The following is a 22044-nucleotide window of genomic DNA, read 5'->3' as shown; positions in this document are numbered from 1 at the left end:
TATGCACGTATTTAAACATCTCTTATATCCCCCCTCCCTCCTTTCTTCCAAAGTAATACATATTGAGATTTTTCTCTGTCTCCATACACTTTATGATGAAGACTACTGACCATTTTAGTAGCCACCTTCTGTACCGACTCCATCCTTATTATTTCTTTTTGAAGGCGTGGGCTCCAGAATTGTGTACAGCATTCTAAATGAGGTCTCACCAGAGTCTTATACAGAGGTATTATCATCTGATTTTCCTGCTGTCCATCCCTCTCCCTATGGATCCAAGCATCCTTCTAGCTTTTGCTGTTGCCTTTTCTACCTGTTTGGTACCTTAAGATCGTCACACCTAACTAAGTCTTGCTCGTCTTTCATGCACAAAAGTTCTTCACCTTTTAAACTGTACCACTCCCTCGTTTTCTTGCAGCCCTAATAAGTGACCCTGCATTTTTTACCATTAACTTTTAGCTGCCAAATTCTGGAAAATTCTTCAAGCTTCGATAAGTCCGTCCCACATGTTGTCTGCCCTATTGCAGATTTTTCATGTGCCCAGTTGTAGAATTGCCCTTTAGGAGTATGTTTAAATCATGTTAGCCATAATCAGTTACAGTACAAAGGCAACGATACAAACTTTTTCATAGTTCAATAAAAAAAAAATAGAATCTACAAATAAATCCCCCCCCCCCCCCACTAACAAAACCACCTCTTTCCCTCCACCCAACCCATCCCTATGTGGCATTGTACACAGCCAGGAAGTGAGCATTTCAAAAAGGCAAATTGAGAACATGACTACTAGCCCGTGGAGTCAAGCAAAACCAAAATTGCTCCCAGGTTCTCTGAAAGTGGAGTCCTCTAGATGATTGAAAGTCTTGCATATCAAACCGCTGCATCTGGAATAGTAAAATCATCTGTGGTTTCCAGAGACACAGAAGGGGGCTCTTAAGGCAACCAGAGAAGGAGTATGATTCTTTTGGCCTTTAAAAATCCCTGGGTCAGGAATCCCTTCAATCCCGGCAGCACAGACGAAGATATATCATATTGTCCAAAAAGAATTTGTGGTTCACATCTTGGTGCCCTGTTCCATAGTCCTTTAATATAGTCTAGTAACTGTTGCCAAAATAACAGGACTTTAGAACAGAACCGAAACACATACTCAAGGGATACATAGATTACTGCGGTGTGAACGGTTTTCAAGGTCCTCAGAGTCACTGGGACTGCTGCGTCAAATTAAATTGTAGTAAAGCAATTTGTGTAGTGGCCTCCGAGAGGGAATCCTCTACCACCAAGACCCATTGCTCAAGTTCACCTGTATGACTATTAGTTTCTTCCAAAAGTGATTCTACTTTGGTAATCTGGCCAGAAATAGTCGATACTCTCAGCTCCAGGGCCTGCACCACTGCCAAAGTAAGTTGTTTGATTTGAGCCTTAGGAAAAACAGAGTTGCCCTCCACAGTGGTCTCTGCCATATTGTCAGGTCCACCCTGTGCCTTGTCTGCTCCTCTTACTGCCTCAAATTGACATAGAAGCTGTGGGTTTTTCAAGGAACTTGTCCATATGCTGCAAAACTGCAGTACTAAGAATTTTAGTGCAAGTACAGCTGAGAGAAACAAGGTAAATAGTAATGAGATTAGCTTCGGGGACCGGAGTAGAGAGTTGCACGGGGACAGAAATCTTACCCATCCCCGCCCGTCTCTGCTGGAATCTTACCCGTCCCCACTGGACTCTTACCCATCCCCATCCATCCCCGCAAAAATGTAACCCATTCCAACCCGTCCCCGCAAGAATTTAACCCATCCCCACCCATCACTGTAAGAATGTAATGATACATAAAAGAAAATTCCAATCAGCTTCCTCAGTCTCTCTCTGGATTTGAGCCACAGCAATGTAGGCAAGGAAGGAATGGAAGCTGAAACTTGGAACACTCTGGTGTGCACATGTAAGATTTGTCTCTGATTTACTGGCACTGTGTGCTGAGAGGTCCACCACATGCACACGCCAGTAGGTCAGGTGACATCTGATGCTCATGCCTGTCAGAGCTGAGGTCTACTCATCAGCCCGGGAGCAAAGAGGATTAATTGTAACATAGTAAGTGACAGCAAATAAAGACCTGAATGGTCCATCCAGTCTGCCCAATAGTCACACTCATTATCAATTCATGATTAAATCAACGAGTGTGATATTATATACTTGATTATGGTCTTTCTTTTGTGTTTCTGGAACATAGACCATAGAAGTCTATCTGGCCCTATCCTTATGTTCCAACTGCTGGAGTTGTCGTTAAAGCCCACCAATCTATGCATCTTCTCATTTGTGGGACACAGATTGTAAAAATCTGTCCAGAACTGTCTTTATATTCCAGCCACTGAAGTTGCTGTCTAAGCCTTTTCCAGCCCATCCTAAACCAGACTTCCATATATTAGACACAGACCACACAAGTCTGCCCGGTATCGGCCCTAGTTAATCACAGCCAGTCACCATCTAAGCATTACTTCACACATCCACACACACATGCAGCCATTTAAGGTTAGGTTTTTTATAACTTCCATTTTCTAATTAGAGATCCTCTGTTCATCCCACGCCTTTTTGAATTCCATCATCATTTGTGTCTCTACCACCTCCTTATTAGAAGGCTTTCCACATTTGTGCTGTTAAAGCAAGGAAGAGGAGGAGGAGACAGTACTCAAAGAACTTGGTAATCAGTAGATGAGATGCTGGTGCATGTGTAGCTTACACTTCCACGAGAACCCCGCAGATCTGCTTCCATCCCCGCGGGAACCCCGCAGAACTGCTTCGTCCCTGCGTGATTCCCGTAAATCCCGTTCCCGTGCAGCTCTCTAAACCGGAGCTAAACCTGCACATGTCCGTGCTGCTCAAAGCATCACGTGATCACCCATCCCTTAAGGAGTATTAAAGAAATAACCACTTTCACATGCAGAATAAGTTATTGAGCAAGTGGTCATGATATGTATCTTAAAGAATGACTCTGTAGAAATATTAGAAAATAGGTTTTTCACAGGGATTTTGGGGTACATGGAACAGACTCCTAATTGAAGTAAAAGCTTATTTTTCATTACCAAAAAAGTGAAAGGGAAGCTAAGATCAAGTAGTGTTTGTGGTATTACAGTGGAAGAAAACCCAGCAGATCTAGATGGACGTCCAAAGGAAGAAAAGAGTGGAGGAGTAGCCTAATGATTAGTGCTGTGGCCTGAGATCCAGGGGTACTGGATTCAATTCCCACTGCAGCTTCTTGTGACTCTGGGCAGTCACTTAACCCTCCATTGCCCCGGGTACAAATAACTACCTGTATTTAATATGTAAACCGCTATGATTGTAACCACAGGAAGGCAGTATGGGGCCCTTTTATAGGACTACCGCCAGCCCAACGTGGCTGCCGGCAGTAGTCCCGCCCCTAGCGTGCACCGTTTCTGGGGGGAAAAGAAAACCCCGAGAAATGGCTTGCGCGGCGATAAGCCGGTGGTAATCAGGCATTGCTGCGTTGCTGCCTGGTTAGCGCGGGAGCTCTTATCGCCACCTTAATGGGTGGCGGTAAGGGCTGCCCACCACATGGCCACACGGTAAGAGTTCTCTCACTGCGTGGCCATTGGGGGGGGGGCTTTACCGGCTGCGGGAAAAAGGGCCCTGGCATGCAGGAAAAACTGCCCCCACCTCTACCACAGTTCCCTTTTCCCCACAGCTTAGTAAAAGGACCCCATATCAATTCCCTTTCACTTAGAGGCAATACACATCCACACAAGGACCAGGTAGGAGAAAAAGGTGAACAGCTATAGTTGAAACAAAAAATATAATAGATTAATAAGACCAAAAAATAAATACATGCTTAAATACTTCTAGAAATACATTTCATTAACTAAAATAAATATATGGTTTTGCTTGTTGAATAAATATATTAAAACATTTTTGCTTTTATTTTTAAAATTTATCATTCTCCTGATATTCAGTCTGTGGTAGTCCAGTGTTTTTTGTTTTGTTTTTTATGCTAGCCACCACAGGCACAAAAAAAAAAAAAAAAAAAATATATATATATATATATATATACAGTGGTGGAAATAAGTATTTGATCCCTTGCTGATTTTGTAAGTTTGCCCACTGACAAAGACATGAGCAGCCCATAATTGAAGGGTAGGTTATTGGTAACAGTGAGAGATAGCACATCACAAATTAAATCCGGAAAATCACATTGTGGAAAGTATATGAATTTATTTGCATTCTGCAGAGGGAAATAAGTATTTGATCCCCCACCAACCAGTAAGAGATCTGGCCCCTACAGACCAGGTAGATGCTCCAAATCAACTCGTTACCTGCATGACAGACAGCTGTCGGCAATGGTCACCTGTATGAAAGACACCTGTCCACAGACTCAGTGAATCAGTCAGACTCTAACCTCTACAAAATGGCCAAGAGCAAGGAGCTGTCTAAGGATGTCAGGGGACAAGATCATACACCTGCACAAGGCTGGAATGGGCTACAAAACCATCAGTAAGACGCTGGGCGAGAAGGAGACAACTGTTGGTGCCATAGTAAGAAAATGGAAGAAGTACAAAATGACTGTCAATCGACAAAGATCTGGGGCTCCACGCAAAATCTCACCTCGTGGGGTATCCTTGATCATGAGGAAGGTTAGAAATCAGCCTACAACTACAAGGGGGGAACTTGTCAATGATCTCAAGGCAGCTGGGACCACTGTCACCACGAAAACCATTGGTAACACATTACGACATAACGGATTGCAATCCTGCAGTGCCCGCAAGGTCCCCCTGCTCCGGAAGGCACATGTGACGGCCCGTCTGAAGTTTGCCAGTGAACACCTGGATGATGCCGAGAGTGATTGGGAGAAGGTGCTGTGGTCAGATGAGACAAAAATTGAGCTCTTTGGCATGAACTCAACTCGCCGTGTTTGGAGGAAGAGAAATGCTGCCTATGACCCAAAGAACACCGTCCCCACTGTCAAGCATGGAGGTGGAAATGTTATGTTTTGGGGGTGTTTCTCTGCTAAGGGCACAGGACTACTTCACCGCATCAATGGGAGAATGGATGGGGCCATGTACCGTACAATTCTGAGTGACAACCTCCTTCCCTCCGCCAGGGCCTTAAAAATGGGTCGTGGCTGGGTCTTCCAGCACGACAATGACCCAAAACATACAGCCAAGGCAACAAAGGAGTGGCTCAGGAAGAAGCACATTAGGGTCATGGAGTGGCCTAGCCAGTCACCAGACCTTAATCCCATTGAAAACTTATGGAGGGAGCTGAAGCTGCGAGTTGCCAAGCGACAGCCCAGAACTCTTAATGATTTAGAGATGATCTGCAAAGAGGAGTGGACCAAAATTCCTCCTGACATGTGTGCAAACCTCATCATCAACTACAGAAGACGTCTGACCGCTGTGCTTGCCAACAAGGGTTTTGCCACCAAGTATTAGGTCTTGTTTGCCAGAGGGATTAAATACTTATTTCCCTCTGCAGAATGCAAATAAATTCATATACTTTCCACAATGTGATTTTCCGGATTTAATTTGTGATGTGCTATCTCTCACTGTTACCAATAACCTACCCTTCAATTATGGGCTGCTCATGTCTTTGTCAGTGGGCAAACTTACAAAATCAGCAAGGGATCAAATACTTATTTCCACCACTGTATACACAGTGCAATCTGCTTAAGTGCCAGAGTCTGGGACCAAAGAAATACATGCAGTTAACCGAAGCGTGCACTTAACCATTGTGACCCAAAGAAGCTTGACATCTGATAAACATATGTACAGTACTGTTTATTATACGTACAGTATACAGTCTCTGTTAACTGATGTTATACAGTCTCCGTTAACTGACGTTCACTCGACAGAAACAGCACTCTCTAAAGTCTGTAATGACCTGTTCCTTGCCAAATCCAGAGGCCACTACTCCATCCTCATCCTCCTTGATCTATCCGCCGCTTTTGACACTGTGAATCATGACTTACTTCTTGCCACACTGTCCTCATTTGGGTTCCAGGGCTCTGTCCTCTCCTGGTTCTCCTCCTATCTCTCCCACCGCACCTTCAGAGTTCACTCTCATGGATCTTCCTCCACCCCTATCCCCCTATCTGTTGGTGTTCCCCAGGGATCGGTCCCTGGACCCCTTCTCTTCTCAATCTACACCTCTTCCCTGGGTGACCTGATCTCATCTCATGGTTTTCAGTATCATCTCTATGCTGATGATACCCAGCTATATCTGTCCACACCAGACATCACCGCAGAGACCCAGGCAAAGGTATCAGCCTGCCTATCCGACATTGCTGCCTGGATGTCCAACCGCCACCTGAAACTGAACATGTCCAAGACCGAGCTCATCGTCTTTCCACCAAAACCCACGTCTCCTCTTCCTCCACTTTCTATCTCAGTTTATAACACCCTCATCCTCCCCGTCTCATCAGCCCGCAACCTCGGAGTCATCTTTGACTCCTCCCTCTCCTTCTCTGCGCATATCCAGCAGACTGCCAAGACATGCCGCTTCTTCCTCTCTGAACACACCACCCGAACTCTCGTCCATGCTCTCATTACCTCTCGCCTTGACTACTGCAACCTACTCCTCACTGGCCTCCCACTTAGCCATCTATCCCCCCTTCAATCTGTTCATAACTCTGCGGCACGTCTCATAGTCCGCCAAAACCGATTTACTCATATCACCCCTCTCCTCAAGTCACTTCACTGGCTTCCAATCAGATACCGCATTCAATTCAAGCTTCTTCTCCTTACCTACAAATGCATTCAGTCTGCTGCCTCTCACTATCTCTCCTCCCTCATCTCCCCCTACGTTCCTGCCCGTAACCTCCGTTCACAGGACAAATCCCTCCTCTCTGTACCCTTCTCCAACACCGCCAACTCCAGGCTCCGCTCATTCTGCCTCGCCTCACCCTATGCTTGGAACAACCTTCCTGAGCCCTTACGCCAAGCCCCCTCCCTGCCCATCTTCAAGTCTTGTAAGCTCCTTGAGCAGGGACCGTCCCTCTATGTTAAATTGTACAGCGCTGCGTAACCCTAGTAGCGCTTTAGAAATGTTTAGTAGTAGTAGTAGTTATGCTTGCTTGTCCTCTGTACACTATTGTGTCTGTGAGTTCCATAGACTACGTCTGCCAGACGGTAAAAACTGTCATAGCACTGAAAATCCAATGGCCTTCAGATTGGCCCGCACGGTATTGAGACTCTCCAGCACACTTGCAAAAGTGACAGGATGTTGTTGAATTTCGTCAGCATGTGTCTCACTGCTCATTTCATCATCAGCCGTTGCCTGCGTGAAGGTGCATATCTGGACATCAGTGCTGTCGTCAGCTGTTTGTAGATTGTAATCAACAGCTACATAGTGATGAAACTCCTCTTCAGTAACACCGACTGGGATGTCAGTAGCCTGTTCATCTGACGCGTTTGCAACAGCTGTATCTGTTTCGTCCCTCTCCACATCCTTAACAAAGCTTGCCCGCTTGTAGCAGTTCACAATGGTTCCCTGTCTAACATGATTCCAGGCTTCTTTCTGCATATGTAGGGAATCCAACAGTGATAGATTACGAGCCAGTTCAACAGCACGTTTATTTTATTTATTTATTTATTTATTTATTTATTGCATTTGTATCCCACATTTTCCCACCTTTTTGCGGGTTCAGTGTGGCTTACAATATGAGTTGAATGTTGGAAATACAATTTGTTACTGATAGTTATGGATTACATTGTGCAGAGTTATGCGAAACAATTGAGGTGTCGTTAAGGAATGTAATAATGGAACATAGACATTGCAACTTTGGAAGGAAACAATGGGAGCTTAGAGGGCGATAAAAAGGCATGAAGGTGTATGGTATATATCTTTCTGTGAGTAAAGGTATGAGTGATGTGATAATACGGGAATGAGAGTTCAGAGGTGAATGTATGATGCATTAGTGAACAGTAAGTGTGGACTTTGTGTTTGGTTTCTTTCCGTAAATTTTTTCAAAAAGATGGGTCTTCAATAATCTGCGGAAGGAAGCTTGCTCGTTGGTTGTTCTTAGGTTGCGCGGCAGTGTATTCGAAAACTGCGTGCTCATGTGAGAAAAGGTTGACGCATGTAGCGCTTTGTATTTCACGCCTTTGCAATTGGGGAAGTGGAGGTTAAGGAAGGTTCGGGATGATCTTTTGGCGTTTCTGGGTGGTAAGTCTATCAACTCAGACATGTAGGCTGGGGCTTCGCCGTGAATGATTTTGTGGACTAATGTGCATACTTTAAAAGTGACGCGTTCCTTGAGTGGAAGCAAGTGCAGTTTCTCTCTTAATGGTTTTGCACTTTCATATTTTGGCTTTCCAAAGATGAGTCTGGCTGCCGTATTCTGGGCTGTTTGAAGTTTCCTCAGTGTTTGTTCTTTGCAACCTGCGTATAGTGAGTTGCAATAATCCAAATGTCTGAGCACAAGGGATTGCACTTGGCTGCGAAAGACGGATCTTGGGAAGTATGATCTTATCCTTTTTAGTTTCCACATGCTGTAAAACATCTTTTTTGTTGTTGTGTTAGCGTGAGTTTCAAGCGTTAGGTGGCGGTTGATAGTGATTCCAAGGATTTTTAGCGTTTCTGAGATTTGAAGATTCAGGTTTGGTGTGTTTATGGTTGTGAATTCTTTTGTGTTGTATTGGGAGGTGAGAATCAGGCATTGAGTTTTTTCTGCATTTAATTTCAGACGAAATGCATCCACCCATGTGTTCATGATGTGTAGGCTTTGATCAATTTCGTTGAAGATTTCGTTAATGTCTTGTTTGAAGGGGATGTATATTGTCACATCATCAGCGTAGATATATGGGTTAAGGTTATGGTTTGATAGGCGTTTTGCCAAAGGGATCATCATTAAGTTGAAAATGGTTGGTGAGAGAGGTGATCCTTGTGGTACTCCACATTCAGGTGTCCATGCCTTAGATGTGGTCGAATTTGATGTGACTTGATATGAACGTTGGGTTAGGAACCCTTCAAAACAATTCAGGACATTTCCTCCAATGCCAAAGTATTCGAGTATGTGTTATAGGATTCCGTGGTCAACCATATCAAAGGCACTTGACATGTCAAATTGTAGGAGGAGTATATTGTTGCCAGTTGCAATTGTTTGTTTGAATCTAGTCATAAGGGTGACTAATACTGTTTCTGTGCTATGATTCGACCGGAATCCTGATTGGGCGTCATGCAGTATTGAGTGTTTGTTTAGATAGTTTGTGAGTTGTTTATCCTTGCCAGTCTGGTCATCCATAACGCTCATCAGACGATGTAGCACAAGAGCCCGATAATGTTTTTTGAAATTGGCTATTATGCCCTGATCCATAGGTTGGATCAGAGAGGTAGTGTATGGTGGCAGGAAGACCACCTTGACGTTAGACAGCCTGACATCATCATTGTGTGCAGCACAATTATCACAAAGCAACAAAATCTGACGCTTTTGTGCCCGCATTCTAGTGTCTAACTTCTTTAGCTACTGCTTCCAAATTTCCCCAGTCATCCATGAATTTGCATTAGTCTGATATGACACAGGAAGTCGCTTAACATTCTTGAAGCAACGGGGCTGTTTGCTCTTTCCAATGACGAGTGATTCCAACTTCTCACTCCCATCCATATTGCAGCAAAGGAGGATCGTCAGTCGGTCCTCCTACGTTTTACTTCCTGTAGTTTCGGCTTGTTTGAATGCAAGTGTTCCATCAGGAATCGCTCGCCAGTAGAGACCATTTTCGTCAGCATTGAAAATGTCACGAGGTGCAAACTCGTTCAAGATGGTAGGAAGAACTGAAACAACCCAATTTTCAGCACCAAAGTCATCAGCGTCTTGTTTCTCACCATGCTGTTTCTTTAATTCTATGTTGTTCCTCTCCTTCCATCTTTCCAACCATCCAACAGTGGCTTTGAATTCAGTTAGTCCAAGACTTTCAGCTAGCTGATTAGCTTTCTCCATAAGCAGTGGACCACTGACAAGAAACTGTCTGCTTCTGACTTGAGAAAACCACCGAAGAAGAGCATCTTCTACCTCTTCAGCTTTTCCCGCCCGTTTACATTTCCTGTGTGGATTTGTATTGTTTTGCCAGTCTTCCAGAAACTGCTCTTTCTGCTTCAAGATACGTGAAATTTGACTGGGATTGACACTATAATCTTTAGCAATAGATGCTTGACTTCATTTTCTAATTTTTTAAGAACTTCTATTCATTCAGCCAGTGTTAGTCTTATAGTTGCACGACGACGACTCCAGTGTACACTCTAAGAACTTTCTTTCGCTTATTCTGCCTGTGGCAGTTAACCAGTGAGATTTCAAATTTATCGCCCCTTTGTCACGTGCCATTCGGCTTCCATATTCTATGCATGTGCTTATGCAGAGTCTTTCCGGCAGAGGAGCGGTCTTAAACCATGCATGTAAGCTAATCTTGTACTTATCAGTGGTGCGCTAAACCGAAGTTTGTCCCCGTAAAAATTGATGGCGCCAAAAACGGAACCGAAGTACGGCATGCAGTTAAACAGAGCATGCGCTTATCCAACATGCACTTAAATGGAGTGCACTGTATGTGTGTATGTATATGTGTGTATGTATGTGTATATATATATATATATATATATATATATATATATATATATAGGACGGTTTTTGCTTTCTTTTTGCCCTACGTTATCAAGGTAGCAGCAGTGAACATTTCTGTGGTCTCTTCCCTGGCTCTACTCCCAGACCACCCTGGAATAGTGCCGCAGTGACCTGTAAAGATATTCAGCTGTACTATCTAAATAGTGCTGCTGAATATTTTCCCAGTGACATCAGTATAGCAGGTGCTACCAGGATATATTTTTTAAAATATCAAAACCTATGTTTTTTGTTTCTCCCACTGGTGCTTACTTTGCTGCCTTCTATGTAGTCCAGATGAGCGTTTCTGCTTTATCTATTGTCATATTCTTAGTTTTGTTGGATTGGCTAAGTTAACAGTTACATGTTGCATCATTTTCTGTTCACATAAAAAAGCTTTGTTGACTTAAACCAAGGTCCCTCAAGTCCAGCATAAAAGAGGCCAGTTTAGGTCACAAGTCCCTGGCAGATTAAAAAAAAAAAATAGATCAAAATTTCTCATAGCACATTTCAACAGAGAGGTTTTGGCTCATCCAAGTTTATTTGGCTAGTTAAGCCCACTTGGAAACATTTTTATGAAGACCTTTATAACATTTTAGGGTGCCCCACAAAAATTCTGTTGTACGTTTTCATTGTGGTGCAGGAGTGGCTAATAGATAAACAGTGACCAAAGCTTGTTAAACTTCACTTCTAAATCCTTCGGTTCCCTACTACAGCAGATCTTATAGCTCCAGGATATGGACGTGTTCAATCTGTTACTTCCCAATATGTAGATCCCAGTATGTGTGGGTGTTCTTGCAAAACATTCAGCTGTTTTCATGTTTACAACCTGATCCAGTAAATACAGAACAAAAACATGTTACCCGAGTATTTTATTTAGGGGCCTTTTTACTAAGGTGCGTAGGTGCCTACGCACGTCCAGTGTGCATCATACTGGAACTACTGCCCGGCTACCGTGTGCCCTGGGCGGTAATTCCATTTTTGTTCCACTTCCAAAACATGCGGTAGAAAATACTACGTGGCGCTTACCCGGTGGTAATCGACAGTTTACGCGCTCTGACGATTACTGCCCAGTTATTGCGTGAGACCTTACCGCTAAGACAATGGGGGGCAGTAAGGTCTCAGGCTGAAAATGGACGTGTGCTGGTTTAATTTTGCCGCACGTCCATTTTTGGCCACAAAAAAGGCCTTTTTTTCTGGCGCACTGAAAAATGGACCTGCACGCATCCAAAACACACGCCTACAGCAGCACAGGCCATTTTTCTGCGCACTTAGTAAAATAGCCCCTTAGTTTATGAATATCTAGACCATAACCACGATTCAGCACATATGTTTTCATATATTAATATTCCAGTGTCCAGGAAATTCTAGTGGAAGGAGATGAATAAATATTGTTTAAAGAAGACTTGCTTTTGTGCAGCTCACTAGGACGTCTCAGGAACAAATCTTACTTTGTGGAGCATTTTCTGAGTTGAATTGTTTTATGTAAATAAAAGACCAATTGTTTAAGCTGCAGGAAAGTAGATAAAATGCTTAGCATTGTGGAATGCTGTAAAATAAGTGATCAGTTCTACTGGGTGCCATGCTTTTCAGGTTTTCTGCTATGCAGAAATAGCCACCGACACACAAAGGAATATTTAAACATGTGCTAGTAAGTCAACTTTGTCTTCGATTTGAGAAGTATGTGGAATGTGTTTTAGCACAGGAGCCCTTATCACCACCTCAGTGGGTGGCGGTAAGGGCTCCCCACCGCATGTCCACATGGTAAAAGTTATTTCACTGTGTGGCCTTTTATTTTTTTTTTGGGGGGGGGGGGGGGGGGGGCTTTTACAGGCTGCAAAAAAAATGACCCTGTCATGAAGGACCTCTGTCTTAAGAGAAGATGCTCTAAAGTGCAATTACCAGTTATAAAAATGCTGAATGATAAGATCTCTAATAACATTAAAGATATCTCAAACTCATTCTTTATTTATTTATTTATTGCATTTGTATCCCACATTTTCCCACCTTTTTGCGGGCTCAGTGTGGCTTACAATAAGATATGAATAATAGAAATACATTTGTTACAACTTGGTTATGGATTACATTGTACAGAGTTGTGCGAGACATTCGAATATCATTAGGAATATAACAATGGGACATCAACATAGAAACATTGGAAGGAGACAATGGGAAGCTAAAAGGGCAGTGTTAGACACAAAGACATATGGTGTACATAGTTCCGTGAATAAATGTATGATTGACTGGATTACGGGATGAGGGATCAAAAGTGGATGTATGTTGCATTGATGAACAGTGAGTGTGTTTTGGCTCTTTCCGTAAGTTTGTCCAAACAGGTGAGTCTTCAGTAGTTTACCGAAGGAAGCTTGTTCGTTAATCATTCTTAGGTTGTGCGGTAGTGTATTCCAAGACTGCGTGCTCTTGTGGGAAAAGGTTGACGTGTGTAGCGTCTTGTATTTCAGGCCCTTGCAAGTGGGGAAGTGGAGGTTGAGGTGTGTTCGGGATGATCTTTTAGCGTTTCTGGGTGGTAGGTCTATTAAATCAGACGTACGCTGGGGCTTCGCCGTAAATGATCTTATGGACTAATGTGCAAACTTTAAAAGTAACGCGTTCCTTAAGTGGAAGCCAATGTAATTTCTCTCGTAGTGGTTTTGCCCTTTCATATCTTGGTTTTCCGAAGATGAGCCTGGCTGCTGTGTTCTGGGCTGTTTGAAGTTTCCTCAGTATTTGCTCTTTGCAGCCTGCGTATAGTGATCTGTTTCACACTTATATAAGAGTAAATCTACACTAAACTTGGAAACTTTCTTCTCACAATTACAGTGACCCAAATGGTCCAATATAGATATTAACACTTTATAAGGTGACATAACAGAGAGAGAATTATATAGTGATATATTGGGTATACAATCTGGAAAGACTGCAGGCCCTGACAGAATAACTATTGAATTTTTTTAAAATATTTAAACAGATTTATCTATTATATTACTTACTTTGTAAACTTAATTACTCCTGAAAACATCTATAATAAGCATTTTTCTGAAGCAATAATAAATGTCATTCCTAAACCAAATAAAGACCCTACTCTAATTCAAAATTATAGGCCTATATCCCTACTTAATGTAGATTATAACATTTATGCCAAAATATCTATATCTAACAGATTGAAACAGATTATAGGAAAAAAAACACATCTAAATCTAGTTGGCTTCATGCCAGGTCGTTTAATCACAGATAATTCTCAACTATTTTTTCATCTCTTACATTTAGTTAAAACTATCAACAATCCAATTGTTGCTTAACTCTAGATGCAGAAAAAGCATTTGATAGAGTGGAACTAACTTATCGTTTTTCAGTTTTACAATGGTTCGGTGCCCCCTCATGCTTTATTGGAAAAATTCAAATTTTGTATGCTAACCCTATGGTGAGAATTCTGACAAATAATACTCGCGCAGAACATATTTTCCTTAAATGTGGCACCGGTCGGGGATGCCCATTGTCACCATATTTATTTAATATAACCCTTATTGCAATCAGACAGCACTCAGATATATCTAGATTTTCAATTAATAACTTAGAATTTAAATGTTCAGCATTCAGCTGATGATGTTTTAGTATATCTAATCCCATCTCTTCCATACCTGCATTATTCCCACTGATAGATTCATTTTCATTGCTTTTAGGATATAAAATAAATCAAAAAAATGAAATATTGCTTCATAACCATTACATTCAATTGGATATTGACAAATAATTAAACCTAGTCTGGGCAAAATCCAAAGTAAAATATTTAGGCATTGACCTTTATTCAAACCTAGAAAATACCATCACAAACAATAGTGATTCTATCCTTACATTTGTGAAATCTTTACTTGTTACTTGGCACCCTCTACACCTATCCTGGTGGGGCCGGTTAGAAACACTCAAAATGATAGTAGCCCCTAAAATAAATTTTATCATCAGTATGATACCAACACTTTTCCTATCCAACTTCTATACACAGATTGATAAAATTCTAGTTGATTTTTTTGTGGAAATCCAATCAACCAAAAATTGCTGTCAACAAAAACATACACGACACAGAGCAGGGATTTGCTTTCCAGACTTTATTATATACCATAAGGCCTTTTATACTTCGACAAAGCTGTAGATGGTTCTTTGCAGATCCTGAGTATTCACCAATGTGGTTACTCTTTGAACAGCATACTGTACAACCTTTCCAACTCCCTCTGTTGGTGACGGGTTCATCATACTCTAAATCCCATTCACATCTAATTATTGCTTTTACATTAAAATCCTTAATAGAATTTGAAAACAATGATCTCATCCTATTCACACTACCACATATACCTCTATTTGAAATAATCAATAATAATTGTTATTGATAAAACTCCCTTTTATTGGAAGGCATGGATAGATAAAGGTATATGGACCTTTCAAGATATATTAGATACTAATAAAAAAAAAAGTTGTTATCCTTTCCATCACTGCAAGCAACATTTTCATTATCTAATAAAAATCAGTTTAGATGGGTACAACTTCAGCATTGTATGCATACTCAAAATTATTTTTCTAAATCGGCTACAGATATACCTTCAATATTTTCAACAGCACAACTTCTTCTCACTAATGGACACACAGACTCTGTTAACAATTTATATCCAGTTTTCCTAATCAAGTTATAGATCTCCAAAAACATGGGAATTTGATGTTAAGGATATCATTTCTGAAAAATAGTAGTCTTGTGTATGGTCTTCAGTGATAAAACTATTTGCTTCAGCATTGACTCTACAATCCATGTTCTTCCTATATCATAAATCCATATGGACACCATGAAAAATCTTTACTGCTGGACTTTTCCCCATGAATAAATGTTGGAGATGTTCTACTGAAGTAGGTGGTGGACTTTGGTCCTGGGGAACTGAGGAACTGAGTTCGATTCCCACTTCAGGCACAGGCAGCTCCTTGTGACTCTGGGCAAGTCACTTAACCCTCCATTGCCCCATGTAAGCCGCATTGAGCCTGCCATGAGTGGGAAAGTGCGGGGTACAAATGTAACAAAAAACAAAAATAAATATCCTTTTTCACTGCATTCATGCAGTGTCTTTTTGGACTGATGTTCGGCTTATCATCCAGAAGATATTCAATGTTCAATGCCCTTTATCACCATCTATTATAAGTTTAAATCCTGCTAACTGGGAACTGCTCTCCTAGAAACACAATTGGGCTCATTTTTGAAAGAGAAGGGCGCCCATCTTTCGACACAAATCGGGAGATGGGTGTCCATCTCCCAGGGTCGCCCAAATCGGCATAATCGAAAGCCAATTTTGGGTGCCCTCAACTGCTTTCCGTCGCGGGGATGACCAGAGTTCACGGGGGCGTGTCGGAAGCGTAGCGAAAGCGGAGCTGGATCGTGCTTAACACATGGGCGTCCTCGGCCGATAATGGAAAAAAGAAGGGTGTCCCTGACGAACACTTGGCCGACTTTACTAGGTCCTTTTTTGTTACGAGCAAGCCACAAAAATGTGCCCTAAATGACCAGATGACCACTGGAGGGAATCGGGGATGACTTCCCCCTACTCCCCCAGTGGTCACTAACACCCTCGTACCCTAAACAAAAATGTAAAAATATTTTTTCTGGCCTCTATGCCAGCCTCAAATATCATGCCCAGCTCCATGACAGCAGTATGCAAGTCTCTGGAGCAGTTTTAGTGGGTACTGCAGTGCACTTCAGGCAGGCGGACACAGGCCCATCCCCCCCCCTACCTGTTAAACTTGTAGTGGTAAATGTGAGCCCTCCAAAACTCACCAGAAACCCACTGTACCCACATCTAGCTGCCCCCCTTCATCCCTAAGGGCTATGGTAGTGGTGTACAGTTGTGGGGAGTGGGTTTTGGGGGGCTCAGCACACAAGGTAAGGGAGCTATACAGCTGGGAGCTTTTTCTGAAGTCCACTGCAGTGCCCCCTAGGGTGCCCGTTTGGCGTCCTGGCATGTGAGGGGGACCAGTGCACTACGAATGCTGGCTCCTCCCACGACCAAAGGGCTTGGATTTGGTCGTTTCTGAGATGGGTGTCCTCGGTTTCGATTATCACCGAAAATCGGGGACGACCATCTCTAAGGTCGACCTAAATGTGGAGATTTGAGCGTCCCCGACTATTATCGAAACGAAAGATGGCTATCCATCTTTTTTCGATAATACGGGTTTCACCACCCCGTCGCAGGGACGTCCTGCAAGGACATCCTCAGAAAAACTTGGGTGCCCCATTCGATTATGCCCCTCCACATAAACTATTTAACATACTTATTACTGTAGCCCAAAAGCTTATTTTATATTATTGGAAATCGGAAAGGCTTCTTACTGTTCACTTTTGGTGATGATCTGTTTTTTATCATCAAAAACTTTGCAATTGCAAAAAAAAAAAAAAAAAAAAAAAAAACGTGCCTCTATACTTAATAAAAGGAGGTTTTGGACTCCAGTAGAACAATATGTCAACAATATATAACTTGTTTATGATCATATTCAATCATTATGTGTGTAATAGAAAACATTCTTAAATGTACCAGTTACTTCTATAGTAGCATATCTGGTTTATTAGTTTGTATTGTTTCTTTGTTTATATAATACAAAAATATTAAAATTTCAAGGAAAAATAGCCTGTTGAAGCAGTTATACACCCTGAGGGAAGAAATCTCAGAAAACTTATTTAAGGCAGCACCTATTTGACTGATTTAAGAGGTGTTTTATAACAATGTAGTCTCAGCAAATAGGCATGCAGCATTCAGAGGTTCTCCGTCCTCAAGGATGCCAGGTGGTGGACAGGCAACATAGTTAAAATACTGTGCTGTTAACTGTGGAGGCCATATTGTGACAGCTGGTGAAATAAGTGGAGCTAGGGCTGCCCAAAAACAAGGTGGAAGGCAACCATAGGATGAAAGAATAAACAATTTCAGTTATTTTCTTTTTATTACATACTATTAATACTCGTTTCATCTTTTTTTTTTTGGTACAGAATGTATTGTGATACAAAAAGAGCGTCAAATTGATAGACATAGGTAGCAATATTCAAAAGGCTGGCTGCAGCATAAAAGATGAACAGATGGTTTGTCCACTTATCTTTGTGCCTGATGTTCAGCAGGCTTATCCATTTAAGTTAGATCACTGAAAGTGCAGTCCTAAACTTAGATATCCCTCATCCTTTTTAAAGTTAGGACTACCATCATACTCATACACTTCCAATTTCATAGACTCTTCCATTCTAAACTCTTGCCTTGAGCATGTTGCTGTCTGGTTGGGTACCCACAGGCTTGCTCTGAATGTTTCTAAAACTGAAGCAATTCATTTTTGAAATCCTTATTGTTCGGTTCCAACACCTCCGATTCTCTAGGGTCAAGCTATGAGCTTTGCTTAAGAAACTGCACATACCGAGGTTCATTTTTGACCCCAAATTTTCCTTCTATGAGCACATCTCTAAAACTGTTCAATCGTCCTTCGCCTAACAGAGAATTTGGTCAGTGAAACCTTATCTTTCCTTCTCAAGCATTTGCACCCTTCTCCTTTCCCTTGTCATCATTCACTTAGACTATTGTAATGCTTTGTTTGTTGGTTTGTCTCCCTGAAGTGTTTGAAGTTAGGACAGTCAACAGCAGTCAAACTTTACATAATGCCAGTAAATTTGAACATATCACTCCCCTTTTGATACAAGAACACTGATTGCCAATCTCCTACCGAATCACCTGTTGGTATACGATGGTTCCCTCCCAGCTGCTTCTGACTACATCTCTAGGTTACTGATCCCATATGCCTCTCCATGCTCCCTACGATCGTCTCAACAGTCTCTCCTTTATATCCCCCCACTTTCTGTTATATGTCGTGAAAACCCCATGCCTCTGCTTTCTCCTACATTTGGTCCAAAGCTTTGGAATTCTTTACTATTTCATATTAAAATTGAAACTTCCTATCCCACCTTCAAGAAGCTTATCAAATCTTAGCCCTTTAACCAAGCTTTTCCTTCATGATTTCTAATTTCTGCTTGACTCCTACCCCCTGACCCTGATCCCTCATTTACTCATTTTCCTCTTTTGTACCTTCTTTTTTTTTTTATTCTTTTGCTCCTCTGAGCTGTTATTATAAACTGCTTGTCACGATTGTGACTATATTCCCTGTCGGACTTGCTTTGGGGTTCCTCCAGCCAAGCCATGTCGGTGTGTAAATCCTGAAGCCTATGTGGCAATCCTGAAATCCATTCCAGTCCAGGCTAGTTCATTCCGGGATCCTGTTCCAGCCAGGCTGTGCTGTGCTCTTGTGTTGCTGAGCCCCACCCTGCTGGTGACCTCACCTGTAATGCCTTTATTAAGCATCTGGGAACTTTCAGGCTTGGCCTTTGCATCGCTATAGGTCAGTTGGTGTGCTTCTGCACTTCTGCTTCTGTGTTCTGTCTGTGGGCTTTTGCCTTCTGCTTCTGTGTTCTGTCTGTGGGCTTTTGCCTTCTGCTTCTGTGTTCTGTCTGTGGGCTTTTGCCTTCTGCCTTCTGTGGGCTTTCTGTTGTGTTCTGTATTAGGTGGTAGTTGTAGCTCAGCTTTGGGGTTAGCCTTGTCTGTCTATTTTGTGTTCTTATTTCCCTCAGCCTTTCTCTCCAGTCCTGGTTTGTATAAGCTTGTTTTTGAGTCCTGTTACCTGGGGAGGGTTCCCCAGTTCTGTGTCCTGATTCCTGGCCCATTTAGTCAAGCTTGCTCTTGAGTTCTTTCCCCTGTGTGTGCTCCTGGATCCTGTAAGTCCTGCCGGCCACCTGCACCTGGGGGCTCAACCCCTGGGGAATGGTGGTCAAGTGTAGTTGAAGTCTGTTCCAGTCCTGTATCCCTGCCTGCTTATCTACGTCTGCAGTTCCCTGCCGTGTTGGTGTGTTGCCCAGTCCTGGTTGGGGGTTTTGCCTTCCACTGTCGCTCTACGGCTGTGGTCCAAGGGCTCACAAATCCTGTTTCCCTTGAGAGGCCTGACACTGCTGTGATGCCACTGGCAATGTGAGGTATATCAAATGAAATTAATTATTTAGCAGGTATCCTGATAAAATCTGCCTGTTTCAATTATGTAAGTAAACCTAGGCCTCAGTCCTGGCTGTATCCGTTTACCAGCATAGTACCTGGGGGTGGGGGAGAAGCATTTATTCAGTCACTACTTGATGCCGACCACATAAGTGCTTTTCAATACTGCCCGAATAACTTTTACTAAGATTTGATAACTGATTTATGTTCTACACCATTTTTATCTTGGTTTCCTAAAAGGAAATAGATTTTAATAAAATTATAATTTGTGTGTCCCTGCCCCCAGCCCCATAACTATGGAACACATCCCAATTTCATTCATATTACTGCCACAGATTGTAGTGTTCTCAGTAACCTCAGTCCATGTGTTTTATGTGCCTTCTTACACTTGTATTTGCTGTTGGTTTAGGTTTTTTAACCTTTGATTTCTATAGGGAAACAGCTCAGTTAATCCGTGGGAGATCAGAGCACATTTTTGTCATCAAGCTTTCCTACCCTTGATTAGTACTTCATCTCCTAGTTTGAAATATGGCAACATAACAGACGAGTCAACTCTTTAAAGAAGAAAAAGAAAACTTTTGATTGTTAAATGTTAGAACAAATTGTGATGTCATTAAGGAATTAGAAATCTGAATTGCCATTGGTTAATAGACATAACCATGTGCAAATTTTTAGACCAAAGAAGGAAATTAGACTCTGAAATATTCATGCATTTCCTTGTTTGCAAAATATTAATTAGTTGTAGTATCTATAATAGAACAATATCTATTAAACAATTGAGCTGTTTTGATTATTGAACAGACCTCTGTAAAAAAGCCCAAGGAAACCCAGAAGTTGACAACCTGAGAGAAAAATTAAGCTGTTAGAAAAAGTTTGTTAACTTTTTTTTTTTTCCCAAGGTTGCGGAAGACAAAAGATATCTTGGTGCTTGGCAAGCCTCAGGTGTCAGTCGTTGCTATTGGATCTGACTCATTTGACATTTTCCGACTGTCTAATTCATTGTCTGCAAAGGGATGGAACCTAAACTCCTTGCAGTTCCCATCTAGGTGAGCCATAATTGATCATGGACTTCCTCAACAGTCCAAATAAGTGACAACATGAGCTCTAGTGAAGGATAAATCGTTTACCTTTTCCTTGGCTTAAGACCAGTGTTTTATTCCAAGGCAGTATTTTTAAAGGGAACTCACCTGAGAAAAGTTTGCCTTTGGATAACTGTTTTCTGATAAATGTCTCTTTATGAATTTATTGTATTTGATACACCGCCTCTCTGAACAAGCCAACTGAAACAGTTTGCAAAAGTTCAGAAAATAACTAAAAACTAAACACATCCTATATAATAAAACACACCTCCAACGTTCTGAAGCCGAGAAAGTGAAGCCTTCAAGCCTTGAAGCATTCCTGCAACATTCCGGAACTTTTAGCTTCACTTTCTTGACTTCAGAACGTTGGAGGTGCGTTTTATTTTATAGGATGTGCTCGGTGCTTTTCTGCAGCACATGGAGGGAATTTAATATATGCTGATTAAAGTGGAGGAGTGGCTGGAGGGGGGCAGGGGAGATAGGACAATCGCTGGGTTGCTGGAGGGGGGACAGGGGAGAGAGGACAATCGCTGGGTTGCTGGAGGGGGGGCAGGGGAGAGAGGAGAATCGCTGGGTGGCTGGAGGGGGGGCAGGGGAGAGGAGAATCTCAGGGTGGCTGGAGGGGGGCAAGGGAAAAAAGAGAATCGATGGGTGGCTGGAGGGGGGGCAGGAGACACAGGAGAATCGCTGGGTGGCTGGAGGGGGGGCAGGGGAGATAGGACAATCGCTGGGTGGCTGGAGGGGGGCAGGGAGCAGAGGAGACTCGCTGGGTGGCTGGAGGGGGAGCAGGGGACAGAGGAGACTCGAGTGGCTGGAGGGGAGCAAGGGAAAAAGTAGAATCGCTGGGTGACTGGAGGGGGGAGCAGGGGAGAGAGGAGAATCGCTGGGTGGCTGGAGGGGGGACAGAGGAGAAACACTCGCACCCAGCAGTCTCACTCTCTCTCTGTCACACACACACACTCGCACATTCACACTCTCTCTCTCTCGCTCTCTCTCACTCTCACACACACACAGTCAATCTCATATATACTCTCTCAAACATACACACTCCGAGGAAAACCTTGCTAGCGCCCGTTTCATTTATGTCAGAAACGGGCCTGTTTTACTAGTAAGAATATAAAACGTACAAACTGCCAATGAACATAAATTCTCCGAGGACAAGCAGGCTGCTTGTTCTCACTGATGGGTGACGTCCACGGCAGCCCCTCCAATCGGAAACTTCACTAGCAAAGTCCTTTGCTAGCCCTCGCGCGCCTGCGCACCGCGCATGCGCGGCCGTCTTCCCGCCCGAAACCGGCTCGAGCCGGCCAGTCTTCTTTTGTCCGCACTCGGTACGGTCGTGTTTCGCCGT

The 22044-nt window shown here is 42.7% G+C and overlaps 1 protein-coding gene across 1 annotated transcript in view; it reads left to right on the top strand.

Moving 5' to 3' along the window:
* Positions 1 to 22044, top strand: part of SGPL1 (sphingosine-1-phosphate lyase 1) — a 332112-nt gene that overhangs the window by 280377 nt on the left and 29691 nt on the right. The window contains exon 11 of the mRNA XM_030203525.1: positions 20514 to 20660. Coding sequence (XP_030059385.1) covers positions 20514 to 20660 — 147 coding nt within the window. The remainder of the gene's footprint in view (positions 1 to 20513; positions 20661 to 22044) is intronic.

The sequence above is a fragment of the Microcaecilia unicolor genome, chromosome 5 (assembly GCF_901765095.1).
Source record: "Microcaecilia unicolor chromosome 5, aMicUni1.1, whole genome shotgun sequence".
Classification (NCBI taxonomy): Eukaryota; Metazoa; Chordata; class Amphibia; order Gymnophiona; family Siphonopidae; genus Microcaecilia; species Microcaecilia unicolor.
The sequence above is the reverse complement of the archived record's forward strand: the minus strand, read 5'-3'. Positions and strand labels throughout refer to the sequence as shown.